The 17,827-nt window shown below is 63.8% G+C and overlaps 1 protein-coding gene across 1 annotated transcript in view; it reads right to left on the bottom strand.

Annotated features, from left to right (window-relative positions):
• Positions 1–3,636: 3,636 nt before the first annotated feature.
• Positions 3,637–17,827, bottom strand: part of COL5A1 (collagen type V alpha 1 chain) — a 79,630-nt gene continuing 65,439 nt past the window's right edge. The window contains exons 51-57 of the mRNA XM_044920661.1: positions 17,400–17,435; positions 16,937–16,990; positions 16,089–16,344; positions 15,689–15,801; positions 13,574–13,642; positions 9,838–10,071; positions 3,637–4,367 (exon numbers count right to left, since the gene is read on the bottom strand). Of these exons, the coding sequence (XP_044776596.1) occupies positions 4,221–4,367; positions 9,838–10,071; positions 13,574–13,642; positions 15,689–15,801; positions 16,089–16,344; positions 16,937–16,990; positions 17,400–17,435 (909 nt within the window). The 3' untranslated portion in view covers positions 3,637–4,220. The remainder of the gene's footprint in view (positions 4,368–9,837; positions 10,072–13,573; positions 13,643–15,688; positions 15,802–16,088; positions 16,345–16,936; positions 16,991–17,399; positions 17,436–17,827) is intronic.

The following is a 17,827-nucleotide window of genomic DNA, read 5'->3' as shown; positions in this document are numbered from 1 at the left end:
ATGAACAATGACCTGCTTGCTCCTTCCTGGCGACAGGTGTTTCCCCTTGCCCGGCAAGAGCGGACACAGCCCTCCGGGAGCGCTAACGGGAAAGGACTGCTATCACCCAGCTCCCGTGGGTCCACGCACAAACAGGGCTCCCAGGATGGGCCCTGAGCTGTGGACCTTCAACCCCTCTGCAGCCGAGGCCAGGCCGGGACACGGTCATATCCAAAAGATCTCATCTTTCCCGACGCCGAAGTCAAAGCTGGGGTCGCGTGTCGACTCCCTCTCCAGGGGGCCGGTCCAGACACGGTGGCTGCAGGGGTCTAGCGAGCTCTTGCTGACGAGTCGTTGGGATGTACTTGGGTGCAGAAGAGCAGTGCCCGAGGCCAGTCCCAGGGATGCCCACTTGCAAGGATCACTGGGCTCAGGGCCGTCCCCACTTGCCGGCTCCTGCCCCTTAGCCCAGCTGAGCGGCAGGTGCTTTTGTTTGGCAGGTTTCAAGGATGAAGAAGGATGCACAGAGAAGTGGGGGTCTCCGCAGGACCTCGCCCTAGGCAGGCCTCACTTAGGACCCGGCTCTCAATCCCTGCTCTACACCCGGGCTCAGTCAGCTCACCTTTGAGGCTGAGTGCAAAGCACCAGGCCTCCCTCACACACACCCTGGGGCACTTGGTGTAGCTGCTGGGGCCCGAGGGGCACTGGAAGTCCCAGCCACCCAGGCCTTCAGGCTAGGCTGGTGCGGTCTCTGAAGGACCGCGGTCACAAAGGGTAACCAGCATCCCGCCTGTTGGATTTGAAGCGAAGGATGTGCCACTCACACCAGTGATGGCTGTGCTGAGCCTGGCATGGCCCTCGGTGCTTCTCAGTGTCCACGATGATCCTGACGAAGCCTTGTCTCCTCTGGCCCTCGAAGTCCTGGGTCCTCGCCGGCTCCTGCCAGAGCTCGTCTCTTCCCTGTACCACCTTCCAGTGCGGTCAAGAGCACCTGGCCTGGCCACCGCCCTTCCCGTTCCGGCTTCTTCTCTCAGGAACAACCTGCCTGCAAGCTGCCACAGGGGCAAACAACGTTCGGAGCCACCCCGGCCGTCAGCCACACTGTGGCTTTGCAAGAAGAGCTTCCGGCTTTAGGGGGCCAAGCCCATAGAGCTCAGGAGGGAGCAGGTAGTGGCCACCTGAGGGCTTGCGTCTGATGCTCAAGGGCCCGAGACTTTGCATCTGTACCGCGGGGACAGTGCCAATGCTGCTGGTCCCAGGACCACACTTTGAGAACCACCGGGTCTAGGTTTTGGTGGAGCAGCCAACACTCCTGGATATCCGTGGCTTGAACCACGAACACGGTTCTCTCTCTGTTGCAAATTCCTCACAGGTGGGCCAAGGACTCCCTCCAAGTCCACTGGGGACGCAGCCACTCGGGGGAACGAGGCCGGTGACATGCGACAGGGAGCCCCAGCTGTGGACTGGGAGAGCTCGGGGCCAGTGGCCGGATGAGCCCCACGAGCTCCAAGGGGCCGTGAAGTGCGATCCAGAGAAGCAACTGGACAGCAGAGTGGGGAGGCTCAGGGACGCGGGCCAGGGCCCTGGGATGAGGGTGAGGTCTGCACGGCCAAGGCCTGGAACCCCAGGGCTGGCGGAGGCGCCCACAGAGTTGGCCCCCCAGGAATGGCACTGGCCTCCCTCCGCCCTCTGTGGCCACCGGCTTCAGACAGCAAGCGGTGCCATGCAGGGGGAGGCCCTGTCGCCCTGAAGAAGACAGCCAATCACGTCTGTTTACGGTGGAAACTGTCAACTCGATTTATTGAGAAACTCTTTCAAGGACTTTTCGTCACACAGGTTTAAAATATTGGAAAACGCCCCTTCCTGGGCATTACAGAGAAGACTCAGGAACACGTCCATGGGGTTCTTAAGCAGTGGACACGTATCATCGGACATTGTGTTTTTAAGGGCCCGATGCCCTAGAACCTTTCCTGTGGGTTTTCTGTTGATGATTTTTCCCTTTTCATCAGCCTGTGTCCAGTTATAGAGAGAAGGAGGAACAAGAATTACACCAGGAGAATGTTTGCAAATATAAGAAGTACTTTTATTGCAATATACCATAGCGAAGTGGTCTGGGGAGAACGGGACACGTTTGACTTCCATACGAATGACAACAGCTTTGAAGGGGCCATGAGGATGAGGAGGACAGTGTAAGAGGGGACTCGAGAGGGACGAGGAATCAAAATGGAATCACATGACCTAGACAACACCCACAGGGCACCGCGCGGCAGTCCTCAGATATGGCTTTGCTTTGGAAGAGACAAATGTGAGTCATTGGCGCTTGCCAGCCTCCTGAGCTTGAAAGAACCTCGAAGCCAGACTTCTCTTTGGCGACAGCAAGACTCCATGTCCACAGGGATGCGGGAAATCCTAGTGGGTGGTTTCCTGATGCCCCAGCGGGGGGGCTCTGCGGTGGTCTCCCCAGCGGGAAGCAGGGCCCAGCGGGCAGGGCAGGCAGAGGACAGCACCAGAACCGTCGGTCACAGCGGCTCCCGAGGGGGCTGAGCAGGGCCTCGGGGCCCTGCCCGTTCCCCTCAGCACGGAAGGAAAGGGCATTGCACGAGGGCAGCTTTTCACAGTGAGGGGGTGGCCCTTCCTGGCCGGTCCATTGGGCCGTCTGCCCACAGACGGCAGCCCCCTGGCCCTCGCTTGCGGAGAAGCCCCGCCAGCCCAGAGCTCCAGGGCGGCTGAGGCCGATGCCCAGGACACTTGCGGGTGGAACTCCAAATTGCTCGTGGGGGGCAGAAGCCCCGGAGAGACCCCCAGAGTTCATTGCACATCTCCCCGTCTGCACACGCAGCTTTAGCTCAGTGCTGAGCACAAACACAGAAATTAGCACCAAACATTCAGCAAACTGAAGACGACCTGCTCATCAGCACACCACGGACAGAGCGGGCAGCATCTTATATGTGTGCGTGTGTGTGTTTTCAAATCACAGAAGCACAATCTAACACTGGCAACAAACCTCGCAGCAACCTGGGAGCGCAAAAGCATGTGGGCCCAGCGGGAAGGAAGGTGGCAAGTGTCTACCTCTCCATCCTGGGCAGAGACCCGCGTCCCGTGGAGGCAGAGACCAGGACCGAGAGGCGGGAGGAAGAGGCACGGCCAGGTGACCCCAGGGTCCCCTTTCAAGGAGATCTTAAAACAGATAGCACCACAAAGGAGAAGTGTAAAAGTGAGCACCAATTTTCATTTAATTATCATCTACAGAAAGTGTGGTTTCCCCACCCTGGACACTCTCCCATCAGGCTCTGCGGGGAGAAAAATGGGGAAAGGAAGCAATTAAAATTAATTTATGCCCGCGATTTAATCTAAGTGCACGTAGGAAAGACAAAGCATCAAGTTCTTTTTTTTTCCTCTCCATTAAAAAAAAAAAAAAAAATCCAGAGCTCACCAAAAAATTATCTGAATAGGGGCCCAGGCACCCGCTGTTCAAACGGCAGCGTGCCCTCCTGCTGCCCTGGGCAGACCTCCACCTTATTGCACGTTCTTGGCCAGTGGGGAAGGGCGCTGCCCCTTCCTCACCAGAACTGGACGCCCTCCCCTTCCCCCACCCCCCCAGTGGGACCGAAGCTGGGCTGACATGCGTGATTGAAAGTCAGGGACACTGAACATTTATGACAATACAATACAAATATTTACTTAAAACTCACAAAGACGAAAGCACCTTTAATCCATCGGAAAGGCACATGCAGAATGACATTTGGCCCATGAATGGATCGTGTAGTTGAAAACAGAGGCTCTGGCTGGGTGGGGATGACCTTTACGAGGCTTGCCTCTGAACATTTTTTGAAGGTCAGGGGAAATACACATCTTCAAGTTGAATTAAAAAAAAAAGTGATCTCCAAATACTGCAGCCCCACGCCCAGGCCCAGCGACCTCTCCATGCAGGTGTCGGATCGGCCGGCTCGGCGGCAGGAAGTGTGGCCCGGTCCTGGTCCCTGCGGCGTGCGGTGGGGACGGAACGGGGCTGACAAAGCGGTGGGGCCCGGTGGCTGGGGGCTGTCTAGGTCATGTGATTCGGCTCCGGGGTGGGGGACTCGGCTCTTTCCCTTTGCTCTCTGTGTGTTTGGGGTCTGGCTCGGTGCGGAGCCGGGCACAGACGAGGTCGGGGGAGGGACGAGGGGCCTTCACTGTCCAGGACGCCCGCAGACGGCGCGCTGAGGTCACGAGGTTGCTCTTGGGGGCTGGGCTCGCGGCTCCTAGCCCAGGAAGCAAGCCGGCCCCACTTCAAATCCAAATTTCTGTGACGCTTCACCGAAATCATTGAACATGATGTCCACAATGGGTACTTGCTCTACCTTGGGTGTGTCGATCTCCAGGACGGTCTTCTGGTACCCTTTCCTCGTCTGGGAAGCAGAAGAGAGGCACGTGTCAGTAAGAGGGGGCGGGGGAGGCACCTGGCGGGGCTGAGCCGCCACCCCCCACCCGCCCCGCTCCCAGCTCCCGCGCGCGCCCAGACCAGCCGCGGAGAAAGCGGGTTTGCGCCGTCTCTCAGGGCAGGTGGAGGGAGGGACACGTGCCAGACCAGGGAAGGCAGCGCCTCCCACCTCATGACCTCCCACTTAACCCTAGCCCTAGTCCCGGAAGCACGCGCTCCCCTGCCAGCTGGGACACCCCAAGGCAGCCGCATCAGGACCAGCCACAGAAAACGCAGCTCCGCCGGAGTATACCCGGATACCAGCTCCTTGTTCAAAATGAAGAATTCTCAGACAGTGAGGGCTGATGGCCGGTCCTGCCCTTGGCAATCACACCCAGAAGTAAGAGGACTCCACACCCACAAGTGTGAGAAGAGGAGGGAACCTGACTCACTCCCTGGTCTAGAGAAGTACTGGGTAAACTGAGGCACAGAGGACCAGGGATGGCACAGGGAGGGAGCACTGTGCTGCGGTGAGTCCCTTGCTCAGTCTGTTTAACCTCCACGAGCATCTCGTGTCACCCTCCGCTCAGCCCCGGGTCAGGATGCAAGCCCCACCTTACTAAGGAGAAGGGTGAACCCCAGGAAGGTGCCAGAACTTTCCCAGGAGAGGTGTCTTCACTCCCCTGCCTGGCCACACATCAGAGCACAGGGAGGGGAGGTGCAGGGTCGCCCCGGTCACTCAGCTCTGAGCACACAGGACGCTCCCACCTGAGGCTAAACGGGCCTGTCCTCCCATCTACATCCCCCGAGGCGAGGGTCCCCAGTGGGGGCGTCTTCCCCACAGACCCTCACAGACACACCCCGTCGCCGTCCAGGACGAGCGGCTATCTCTCCTTCCCACCCAGAGCAGAGCCACACTCTCAGTGGGGTCTGGCCCCGGGGAGGGTCTCCCGGCACCATCCACATCCTGAAGGAGGAACGAAGAGCCTCTGGAGGGCTTATTCCCTCCTGCGGAACAGGGGTCAGGGTGCCCGGACCCATGCATGGCACGCGGGAAGCCACGGGAAGTGGAGCAGCCACAAAGTGGCTTCCACTCCACGGGTGGAGGTGTGCACGAGGGCCCCGGCTTCTGGCCTGCCCCCATCACTCCTCTGGGGGAGGCCACTGGCCGGGCAGCCCTGCGGAGGGGCCCACGGGGCAGGAACTGAACAGACCCCGCAGCCCCAGGCCAGCGGCCCTCCCCGGAGAGCAGCCCCGTGGCCACACAGCACTGTGCTAGCCACCGAATGCCTGCGTCCCCCCACAGTCCAGGTGTTGACGTCCCGTCTACAATGTGAGGGTGTCTGGAGGCAGGGCCTTTGGGAGGTGACTAGGTCGTGACGGTGGTGCTCTGACAAGAAGTGACCAGAAAGCTAGCCGCTCTCTCCACCGCAGGAGGCCGCAGCGGGAATGCGACTGTCTGCGGCCCCGAAGCAGGCTGTCCCGTCCCCTGGGCCCGCCCGCGCCAGCACCCGACCTCGGCTTCCAGCCTCCAGAGCTGTGAGAAGCCCATGGCTGCCGTGGCCCAGCCACCAGTCTGGGGTGTTTTGTTACACAGCCCGAGCTGACGGAGACACTCTGGGCCCGAGCAGACGGAGACACTCTGGGCCCAAGCCACCGGCTGAGCCACTCCCAGGTTTCCGACCCTCAGGAACTGAGTCTGACCCCAAGAAGTTGTGGCTTTAAGTGCTAAGTGTGTTGCAAGCACTGGATAACCAGCCCCCACTATGGCTGTTTTCCACCGTACAGACCACGGGAGGTTTGTGCAGCAGAAGGGGCCCTCATGCCCAGCGCGTCTAGCAGGCCCTCCACAGAAGCCCCTGGTGGCCGAGCTGTGGTGCATGTCCGCCTTGTGACTTTCCTAAACGCACTCTCTTGGAACTTTCCTTATCCTGGAGACCTCTGTCCCCGCCACGTCCCCGCCTTAACAACCTCATCCTGCCCGCAGCTGGGTCTGGCTGGAATTATTTTAAAGCCACCATGAGCCCCCTAGGGAGCCTGCTGGCCCCGTGCGGTTCTGGCCCCATCCCAGAGATGGCAACGCCGTGGGCCGGGGGGCAGGCAGCACAATCTGCCTCTCAGACAATCCTGACGTGGGCGCCGTCCTGAAGGACTGCTCGGGGACGACCAGGACCTCGAGGCCACAGATGCTGGCGCTTTCTAACCACGTGGCCCGGGCCCGGCCCGGCGCAGCACATCCGGGATGGCTCATGCCTCCTCCGGCCACGCCAGCCCCCAACGCCGCCCGCCTAAGCTCTGCCTCTGCCCCCGTCCTCACCGTCGGACACCGCACAGTAGGGATCAGGTGGGACGGCTGGCCCGGCCTTCCCGGCCGCTAGAAGGCGGGGCTGCCGTGGGACCCGTGGACCTCGGCTGCGGGCGGCCTGCGCCTTCCCAGCGGCGAGCCGGCCAGCAGGGCAGCGCCCCACCGGCTCTTCCTCCCGCGGGAGGGCGGGCCAACCGGCCTTTGTGGGGCTGGCATCCGCCTCCCCTCCCCACGCAAGGGACGGCGGCGTTTGCTGAGCTGACAGGGTGTTTCTCCTGGATTTACGGGGCCCCATGGCTGCACCTATCAGAGCTCTTAGAGAGGGTGTGTTTAAGCAGGCTGCACGCTCGCCTGCCGCTCTGTACCCCGTTATTCCGGAGGCGTAAATAACCATTACGGGCTGGCAACGGCCCCCGAGGGTGCACAGAGCTGCACGGACAACCAGATTTATGTGGCACAGCTCCTTGGGCCTCTCGCCAAGTGATGTGTCTGTGTGCAGGGCCGTGCCCGCTCAGGGGCCCCTCACTCAGGCCACACAGCCCAGCACGTCTGAGGGAACCCCGGTTCTTTGGCCCTCGCTACACGACTCCAGCCAGCCTCCCGCGCCCGAGGGCTGAGGCGGGCCTCTCTACCACCAGCGCGCGTCTGGAGGCAGGGGCCCCTCCACAGTTACTGGGGCGGGGGGTGGCTGCGACTTTTCAAATTGGGCTGAGCTTTTTGGGGGCATGGGGTTCACCGAGCACGACTCCCCAGGCGCGCCCCCATGCCCCACCTCCCTGTTCTGTGAGCCCCGCCCTCCACCCAAATTCCGGGTCCAGCCCGCACAGCAGGCTTTCTGCTCGGAGACCTTTGCTCTCCTCCTTTTCAGGGGTCGGCTCTTTTCTCTCCAGAAGCAAAACTGCCTGAGGAGGGAGCGGCCATCTTCCCGGCCCAGCGTCCAGTCTCCCTGTCCCGAGAGCTTGGGTCTCGCCACGGCGTCCAGAGACGCGCAGAGGACCGTGGCAGAGCCCGGACTTGACCGCCGAGGGGCCGGGGCACTGTCTCCTCCCCGGCAGTGCTCTCTCAGGAGTGAAGGTGCACGGAAGCCGGCATGCTCCAAGCCCGACTCAAGGCCTTGTCCCGGGGTCCTGCCTCTGCCATAGGAGACTCCTCCTGTCTCCACCTTCACGGCCTTAGCCTCGTGCACCCCTGTTGTCAGAAACAGTCCCAGGAACGGAGGATTCTTCTGGGGCTTCTGGCGGGCTGAACACAGTCCCAAGGGGCGCCTGGGTGGCTCAGTTGGTTAAGCGACTGCCTTCGGCTCAGGTCATGATCCTGGAGTCCCTGGATCGAGTCCCGCATCGGGCTCCCTGCTTGGCGGGGAGTCTGCTTCTCCCTCCGACCCTCCCCCCTTTCATGCTCTCTCTCTCTCAGTCTCTCTCTCTCAAATAAATAAATAAAATCTTTAAAAAAAAAAAAAAAATGAACACAGTCCCAAGCTTTGGAGGCGAGATGAGACATGCTTCTGGGACAGCCCGATGGAGCAGGAGCCCCACTTGTAGGAGGCAGAGACGCAGGGATAATTCTCCCTGCTGCCTCATGACCTTCTCAAAGAGCTCGGGGTGCACGTCAGGAGCGCGAGCAGATGCCGGTGGCGATCCCTTCCCAGGGGGTTGGACTCCTCTGCTTTACTCAGGGATGACTCTTGCACATCCCAGTCGGACCGAAAGACTGACCCACACAAATCCCAGGGTGCACGGAAGCAGGGAAGAGGGGCAGGGCACTCCAGGGAAGCCTGCCCGCTGGGTGCCCTCGCCCATAATCCCCAAGGTGGCCCCGGGGTGAGGTGCAGGAACAGAGCTCCCCAGGGCTGGAGGGTGCTGCCCAGTCCAAGGGCACCAGCCAGGGTGGGAGGCAAGCGGTGAGCCTGGGTCCTGCTCTCAGCGGCTACCAGGCGGCTCTGCGCTCTCACTTTCCCGCGGGACCCAGATGCCCCGCAGGGCCTTCCGCTCGGGCCTGGCCTGGACGGCACCGGACCGCCGCAGCAGACATTAGGGAAAACGGTCACATCCCATGCACGCTGTGACGGGCCAGGGAGGACGCACTAACCCAGGGGCAGGAGCCCAGGGGGGCAGCTCAGTGCTCGGGCACGCCTCTCCCTGGCCTCGGACGCACTGTGACCAGCTGACAGATGCCCTGACTGCTCTGTTCAGAAGGTGGGGTGGGGGACAAAGGGGAGGGCCGCTGGGCCAACGAGAAGAACTCTCAGATGCTTTGCCCACCTGGAAGTCTGCAGGAAGGACCCTGTCTGGAGCTGGTGCTAAGAGGGTCCAGAAGAGCTTCCGGGCCACACGGTGAGAGCACAGCCCCTTCTAGAAAGGGGTATCGTGCGCCGGCCCGGAGGGAGGCCCTTTGAGGGGCCGGCCCTGGACACGGAGCAGGGCTGGAGCCCACGCTAGCCCTGTCCCCGGGGGGGCTGGCCCGGGCACCTCGGGCAGGGCCTCTGAATTCAGAACAGGTGGCCCGACGTTGAGACGGGACAGAAGGACTCGCAGAGACGATGCTTCTTGGCAACCCCACCTCCAGCCTCTCAAAGGCCACACGAGGGACGTGCCTGAGGATTTCAACAGGACCGGACCCCCGGTTCATGGCTGCGGGGACACCAGGACTCAGCTCAGACCTGCCCGGGTTGACGGCAGCCCCTGGAGGTACGGTCCCGAGGAGCTGGCCCTCGGTGGGGACCCTGGCCTCACTCTGGGAGGCCAGAGGTGGGGGCGCAGAGGAGGGCAAGCATCCCGGGGCCCGGGGCCCGGAGAGCGAACGCAACTCCAGCCCTGACAGGCCGTGTGGGCTGAGCAAGCCTCCTGTCAGGCCTGCGGAGCAGCTCGGCCCTTCCTGGCGGGCGGACGGGGCCCGGGCGCGACCTAGCGTGGCTGGGCAAACTCGGGGGCTGATGCGGGCCCTGGACCCGCAGAGCACCGCCCAGCAGAGCCTGTGTCCTGGCCACTCCTGGGGAGGCGCTGTCTGAGGAGAGCCGCTGATTCCAGGCCGGACTGACATGGGCTTCGGGTCGCAGCTGGCCAGGGCCGCAGAGCCGGCTCCCCAGCCTTCCCCGCAAGGGGTGCGCTCTCCCAGGTCCCGCGCCCCGCCCCGCGCAGCTCCGTGGGACACTCACAGCGCAGCCGTCCACCAGGGCGCGGATGTAGGGGCTGTTGTCGTAGGACATCTCCTCGTCGTTAGAGCCCAGGAAGCGCATGGCCTTGTCGTAGCCGCCCGTGGCTGCGTCCTGCCAGGCCACCGACTGGTAGCAGTTGTAGGTGATGTTCTGGTGGGCGGAGGCACTCAGCAGCCGCAGGAAGGTCATCTGGACCACGCCCACGGGGTTGCCCTCGGCGTCCACGTAGGAAAGCTGGGGGGACAGGAGGGGCTGCTCAGCAGTGAGGAGACAAGGCCCCCCTCGCGGCCCAGCCTCCACAAGCTTCGTCCACGTGCTGTCTCCTCCAGAGCGTGAGCCGTGCCGAGGGCACTGCCCTGGGCGTGTGCCGCACACGCAGCCCCCCGAGGCCAGAACACAACACACTGGCTCTCTTGGGGGCTCCCTGGAACAGAGGGAAATGCACCTCATTTCTTTCAGAGACCTACACAACGCTCCTGTCCCTCCTGGCCTGGCTGGTGCCTCCTCCTCCAGGGCTCAGGTCACGGGCCGCCTCCTCAGGGAAGCCTGCCCAGGTGAGGTGCCCTTCCCCACCTTAGCCTGGCTCACTGTCTGTTTTCCCTCCTGGGCTGTAAGGCCCTCCACACCAGCTCTGGAGCTCTGTGTCACAGGCTCCCGGTGCCTGGGCTGCAGCCCTCCCTGGACTGTGAGCACCCTGAGGGCAGACAAGTGGCCTCGAGCTCCCGTCACTGTGCCCGGAGGCCGGCCAAAGGAAGGCACTCGTGGGATTACGGTAATAGATGAAAACCATTCGCTGGGCACCCATGATGTCCTAGGCCCTGGCCAGGGAGCCGTGAGAACTGCAGATAGAGAGGGCAGGGGGCCCGGGGGTGACTCGGGCCGGCCGGGAGTGATGCACGGGGTGCTAGGTCCTACGGCAGCAATAGGGGCCTGAGCCATCAGGCCGCGAGCCCGAGGGCCGGGGCGGCCGGGTGCCTTCCTGCAGGCAGAGGGGAGCCACAGGATGGCACTCAGGAAAGGCCATGCCTGCCTTTTTAGGGCACAGAACCCAGGGGAAAGCAGAGCAGGCCTTCCTGGCCTGGGGACGGGGACTCAGCACTGGCCCACGCCGAGAGGGGGCAGCCGGGGGCGCTCTGGGGACGTGACCCTCCCTGGAAAGACCCACCCTCTGACAGCAAGCCCAGAGCAGGGCATCACTGATGACGTGCCCCTTCTCAAGAGCCTTCGCCGGCGTCACCAGCTCCCCCCAGTCATGGGCTACAGAGCTCGACAGGGCGCGGGGTGGGTGCGGGGCGGGCGTGGGGCGAGCCTCAGTTTCTGCGTCCTTGCAGACGCCAGCCTTCTGAACAGCCCAACATGGCCAGGGACGTGGGTGCCTCCCGCCCCCAGACGAGGCTCGGCCCCCTCCCCAGCCGCAGCGCTTTGCAGGCCCTCCCCGCGGGAGGTGGAGGGTGCCCGGGAGGTCCCGGGCGTCAGCGGAGGGCAGTCCCTCCCTGCATGGCTGCGGCCACACCACTGCTGTCCCAGGCCCTGGCCAGCCGCCCCACGACAGCCGTGCTGGACACACGAGGGCGAATCGAGGCCCATGCTGCCCGCTCGCTCACATACGCGTATACAGAACTAGAGGGCGCAGGGGCGGGGGCCCGGCCGGAGACCCTGCCCCTCCCCGCCTGGGCCGGGGGGCACCAGGCTGCCGGCCAGCACCGGCTTTGCACGCAGCGACCGCATACGTCTCGGCCGGACCCTGAGGAGGACGACTGAATACCAACCAGCAATCCGGGCCATCAGGTGCTCCTTCTGGGAGGAAGCTCGACTGACTGGAGGTAGCATGCATGCGTGGGGACAGGCCAGCGAGCAGCGCGGGACACAGAAGGACCTGAAGCCCCCAGGGCTGAGCCGCGGGCCCCGGGTGGGAGTCCCGGGCCCCCGCCGTGAGCCCCCGCCCTCCCAGGGGGAAAGGGGCTCTGCACGATCATCCTGCGGGCTACGGCCGGAGCAGCCCGGTCCGGGGAAGGAGGCTATTTCTTCAGGAAGGGACCTGCATCTGTGTCCTGTCCACTAGGACAGTCCCAGAGAGCTGGCAATACGGCAGCGGGAAAACCCAAAGGAAAAGCTGGTTTCCGCTGGGGCCGTCCCTTCGCCTCTAAGCTCCGTCTAAAGTCAGAAACGGGACAGAGGCGGGAGGCGGGCTCCCCGGGTCGGTGGCGGAAAGTGGGTGTTGTGAGTGAGGTGCTGGGGCGCGGGGCCACAAGGGGCACCCGGCTGCCCCGTCCAGGTCCCGGGCTCGCCTGACCCGCCCTCACTGGGCCCGCCCGCGCTGAGGGGGCGTCCGAGGCAGGTCCTTCTGTGTGCAGCTGCTCTTTTGGAGGCAAGCACAACAGGGGTGGAAGGAGGAGGAAGAGCAGGGGGAGAAGCAGGCGAGAGGCCTGCCGTCCATGCAGAGAGATGGAAGGAAGTCTCCGCAGACGGGGCAAGGCGAGCGCGGACGCGGACCTTCAGAGTGTCTGCAAAGAGCCCGAGCGGCTTGGAATCAAGGACACGGAGCGCGTGCGGTGTTGTTAGCCATGAAGTGCCTCGAGGTAGAAGAGCAAGGGGCCTCGAGAGGTGGGGCAGGGCAAAGGCCGGCTGGAAGCCACCGCTCTGGGAGTCCTTGGGGGACATGGCCTCTGTGTCCCCCCAGGAGGCCACGGTGCCCGCAGTGATGGCACATGGCCACGGAGCTTCCACGGCATGGCTTCTGGGTGACAAAGGACCGCCCCCCCGGGGCGCGTAGCAGGGCAATGACCAGATCTGAGGACGTGAAGGCAAGGCGCACAGTCAGGTGCCTGCAACGCGTCCGCATCCTGGACCCTTGGCCTTTCACCTGCTAGGAAGAGGGCACAGGGCTCCACGTGCTGTTCCAGGGAAGCGCCCGGACCAAACCCCTGGGACGGTCAGGGCAACATGCCCGAGCGTACGGGCCAGCCGCGGGCCTGGTATGAAGGAGTCCGCACGGCTCCATCTCTGGGCCGGCGACAGAACGTCACCTTCGCTCCCTTCAAGGGATGCAAGTGTCTTTCCAATTCTGGGACGGATTACTGAGACCAGCTCCCTGGGAGTTACAGCGGGGACTAACCGAGTCATGTGGGCGCACGGAGCAGCCCACGGCCGGGTGGGCAATCAGGGACGGCCCCCTCACCCGGCAGCCGCAGGGGAATGACCTCAGTGGCCCGTGTCCTGGGAAGAACTCGTGGTTTAGTGGTCCAGGACCCGCCTCACCCAACCCGCCCACGAGGACTGAGCAAGATAAAACCCTCCAGCTCCTGGTGTCTGCTTCCAACTCCTGGTGGCGCCCAGCTGTGGCTCTGGGCACCCCGAGCACCCAGCTCCCGACCTAGACGGGACTGGAAAACCATCCCCGGGCTCCCGTCCCCCTGCTCCCAGGCCGAATGAACTCTCGTCGGGGGTGGCGGGCGAGGGCGCCGATGCGGAGTCTGGCTGTCATGTGCCGTGGAGCAGCTCGGCCGAAGGGGCGAGAGCAGGTGCGCACACGGCGGCCATGAGTGCCATGCAGAGCCGCGAGCCAGGCCGTGCGGCAAGCGGGCAGCGCCCCGGCGGCCACTTACCAGGGACCCTCGCTTGTACTGACTATACCAGGTAGAAGGTTGCTCTTTGGGCCAGCGGGCCATTTTACTCTGCAAGATACGAAACGGGCGCGTTTGAAGGACAACCACGGAGAAGCCAGAGGCCGCCTTACCAGTTTACCACGCTTGAATTCACTGAACCAGGAACCCGGGTTTTCTTTGGGCCAAGAAGTGATCCTGGCCTAAACATCGAGCGGGCAGGTGGGAGGGAGAGAAACAGAGAAGGACAGGGTTACTTCTCCCACGACCACGAGGAGCACTCGCCCGCCTGCAGACATGCCTTGTCCCGCCCGTGCCTCGCCCCCCATGGCCGGGGGCTCCCGTGGAGTCGGGGTGCTCGCCCTGGGACAGACCGCGCTGAGGACAGGGAGAGGGGGGGCCTGCCGTGCATGTGTGCACACCCAGCCTCTCGTGCAGGGCCCAGGGCTTCCGAACTGCTGAGCGGTGGACGCCTGCCCGGCGCCAAAGGCACTCAGGACAGTAAGAGCCAGCATGGACCCGGACAGGCCAAGGGAAGGACACACAGCCTCCCTCTCATCTACTCTCATTTGATGCGTGTGTCCTGCGTGGCTGTGTGTGGTGGGCAAGGCCTCCCTGAAGACACAGCATGAAGCTGACCATCGTCATCGGGAGGGACGGCATCTGCCCCCCACCCACGGGAGGGGAGGGCTCCCACTTGGGGGTCTGCTCTGCACGGGGCCCAGGAGCAGTTCCCAAGGACAGGCCTAGCACCAAGCGGGCTCAGGAACGCTGTGGGGAGTGAACGCGTGACCCCTCCTCTAAGAGGAGGGCCTGCTGCGGGCTCCAGAGGCAGAAACGGGGAGCCACTCGCTGCAGAGCCGGGGAGCGCAAGGGACGGGCCCACAGGCCTCTGCTCTGCCTGGACCTCGTCGTGCACAGCGGGGAAGCAGGACCCTGACTCCCTGTTCTGTCCCCCTGGGCTCCCCTCTGAGCTGGTCGCATGCAGGGGAGGGAAAAGGGCCTGTGGGAGGAAGGGGGGCCCATCCGCTCTCTCGCGTAGGCTTCCAGACCCGCCCATGTCAGCGCTCAGACAACATGCACACGGCCTCCGCTGGGACCAGGGCCACAGGTGCAGGCGACCGGCGGAGGGTCCCTACTCTCACGGGGCTGAGCCCGAGGAAGAACACGGAGCAGTGGGGGTCACTCAGCCCCCAGCCTGCTGTCCGCCCAGCTACACCACCAGCTCGGGCTCCTGGGGTGCCCACTAGTTCACGTGTTGGGGACAGACAGCCACAAAAAAGATGAGAAACAGTGATTTTTCCACCTGAACTTCCTCCTGGGGCTCTGCCAAACGGAGAGTCCCGAGGCTTGTATTTTCTCTTTGAACATCAGGCTGTTTGTTGCGGGCCATACAGGTTACCGAGGATTTCAAATTTCAGGTTGGGGAGCGTGTATATAAAACGGGGGTCCCCAAATCATGCCTGTCATGGTGGAGCCCCTGCCCCCGTGGCCGGGCCAGGGGTGCTGGAGCTCCCCACAGTGACAGCGAGATGTAGGGGTGAGGGGATGGCACCCCTGCAGACCACAGGCCTCCCAGCTCCTCCCGTACCGGGCCACAACCTGCCTGGACAGCCGGCCGCCTGGGGGGCGTCGTGGTGGTCTGAGCAGGCCCCACGCAGACGGCGCTGCGTCGCGGTCATCTTGCAGTTAGAGACCTTGTCCACCTCAAGGGGAAAGCAGCCCAAGTCCCCACGCACACACACGCCGGCCGCACGCCTGTGTCCCCACACACATTCACTCCCAACTGCACACACACAAAGTCCCCCCACGGAGGGGACTGTTAATCGATGTGCTCGCAACTCTCTGTGCATCAGAACCTCGCTGACCAAGATTCCGTCCGGAACAGACTTCAGACACACACGCTGCCCTCGGGAGAGACAGGAGCGGGTGCCCAGATGTCCGCCGACACCGAGAACCGAGGCAAACGCCAGCCTCTCAAAGATGCATCTGGGGGGCTGTGGACTTGGCCCAAAGGCCACCCTATGGGTTTCGGGTTGGTCTGAGGGCAGACTTGTGGGGTCATTTCAGGAAGGAGCTGAGCACCCAGCGGTTGAAATCCCCATGTGGGGCCGGCCATCCCCTCACCTGCCACAGCACCAGGCGCGCCCACCCCGTCCCGCGGCTCAGGTCTACTTCTGGGGGAGAAACCTCGGCTTTGAAACCATTCCCGCCGTGATGGGAAGGCAGTCGGGGAGGCAGGCACTCACCCCCTCGGACTTCTTGTCGGGGAAGACGCACGTCGCCCCTCCGGCTGTGAAGTTGCAGTAAACTTTGAAGGAATCTCTGGAGCACCCCTGGTTAGGATCCACCCAGTATTCACCTGGACGGCGGACAGGGAGGGGATTCGTGAGCGGCTCCCTGCACGGTTCCAGAAGCAGCTGCAACCTGTCAGCGCAGCTGACGAGGGGCCGGCTGCCTTGAAGGGGAGCCTTCTCTTGCCCCCCTTCCCTGGCCTCCCGGGACTTGGTTCCGTCCTGCGATGCCTCCGTCGGCTTCCGGGCGAGATGCCCGGGCAGCGCGCAGCACAGACAGGGACACGGACGCTGTGTCTTTCCCGCCGCGCAGGCTGCCCCGCGCCCACCCGCCATGGGCCCCGCGGGCCCCTACCGTCCGGGAAGTCGGGGTGGCAGAGCTGCAGGTCCTTGCACGTGCGGGCGGGGTTCTGCTGCGTGCCCAGGGGCCGCTTCATCTGCTCTATCTCCAGCTTCAGGGAGTTGAGCGAGCCGAAGATCTCCTCCATGCCGTCTGCGTAGTCCACGTAGTTCTCACCGGCCGCGTCATCCAGCAGCTGGCTGGCGTCGATGTTCCGCCGGGTCCTGGATGCCTGGATTGGCAGGGGCTGGATGACCTCGCCAGGGGGACCCTGCGTGTGGACAGGACTGGGTGGGTCCCAGTGGGAGCGGCACCAGGGCAGCCGGGGCTCCGTGATCTGGCTGCAGACGCCCATCTCCTCAGGCTGCTTTTCCTCCTTCTTTCCTGCTCCCGAGCGCCGCACGCCCAACCCCACTGCCGGGCCTCGCCTGCACGCGCACCTCCCTCCTCCGGACCGCGGCCTGGGGTTCGAGCCTCAGCTGGGCTCAAAGCAACCGGCTCTCCCCGGCCTCCGCAGCCCAGCCTGGGGCCACACACAGTGGAGCCACGCGAATGCCTGCGGGTGTGGGAGCCCCAGCCGAGGATGGAGACAGGAATCGAGAGGCCGCACGGCCAACCAGGGTGACCCATGGAGGACGCCCCGCGATCTGGCTCATCACGGCCCCCACCCGTCCCCCGGGGCCTTGTCAGATGCTGCCCACTGTCACAGCCCGCACACGCACACGCACACACTCTCTCCCTCTGGCGCCCAGACTCCCCCCACCAAGCTCTGGAAAGTGAACAGCACACACACATGCTCCCACCACTGCCTCAGTGTCCAGAGAGCCCCCATCCCCACCTCCAAGTCTTCGAAGGCTACTCACCGGCGGGCCGGGGGGTCCTGGGTGGCCCGCCTCACCCTTCGGGCCAGTGGGACCCTGGGAAAAAGAAAAGAGAACCAACCCTCATCACCGAGGCCTGATGGGACCTAAACCCACTCTGCGCTCCAGAAGGATCCCCAGAAACTGGCACGGAGACCGTGAGGGGCGCAGTCTAACGTGCCAGGGGGCAGGACAGCAGGGACCCTCCCATCCCCAGTGCCAGATGGAAGAGCCTGACGCCCCGAGACGGGAACTTAGGGGCACCACCCCGCTCAGGTGGGGGCAACAGCCCACATGCCGTGGTCTGCAGCAACCCCAGCAGGGGACATGCTCGGGACAGCCAGCGCTGGAGGAGATGCATGAGGACCAGTCAAGGGGGTAAGAGGGTCCCGGATGGTGGTCATCGAGGGGGACACACCCCCTCGCTCAGGGCAGAAGGGGCCTATTTGGGGTGCACACCACTTACCGAGGAGCCCTTAGCACCTTTTGGCCCAGGAGGACCCTGTAGAGAGTGGGGGACAGAGCATCAATGAGCAGGCACCCCTTCACCTCTGGGCGCCTGTCCTGACCCACAGTCCTCCTCAGGCCTGGCTAACTCTTCACCCCCAGCCTGCACCCGAACCCCCTTTCCCAGGAGTCTAGGCTTGCACTTGCTTGACTCAGGGGGCAGGGGGTACGGCTGGCGCTCAGCAACATGGAGGCAGAGGACGGTCCTGTCTGACCCCGGTCATCCTGCCCCCGTGCCCACCCCAGCCAGGAAACCACAGTTCAGGCAGCCAGACTCGGAGGGAGAGCAGGGGCCAGCATCGGATCGCGGGGCCACCTTGGGCCTCGTGGACCCAGGGTGGGCGTCGGATCGCGGGGCCACCTTGGGCCTCGTGGACCCAGGGCCGG

The sequence above is a fragment of the Neomonachus schauinslandi genome, chromosome 13 (assembly GCF_002201575.2).
Source record: "Neomonachus schauinslandi chromosome 13, ASM220157v2, whole genome shotgun sequence".
NCBI lineage: Eukaryota > Metazoa > Chordata > Mammalia > Carnivora > Phocidae > Neomonachus > Neomonachus schauinslandi.
Note: the sequence above shows the minus strand (reverse complement) of the source record. Positions and strands in the feature narration are given on the sequence as shown.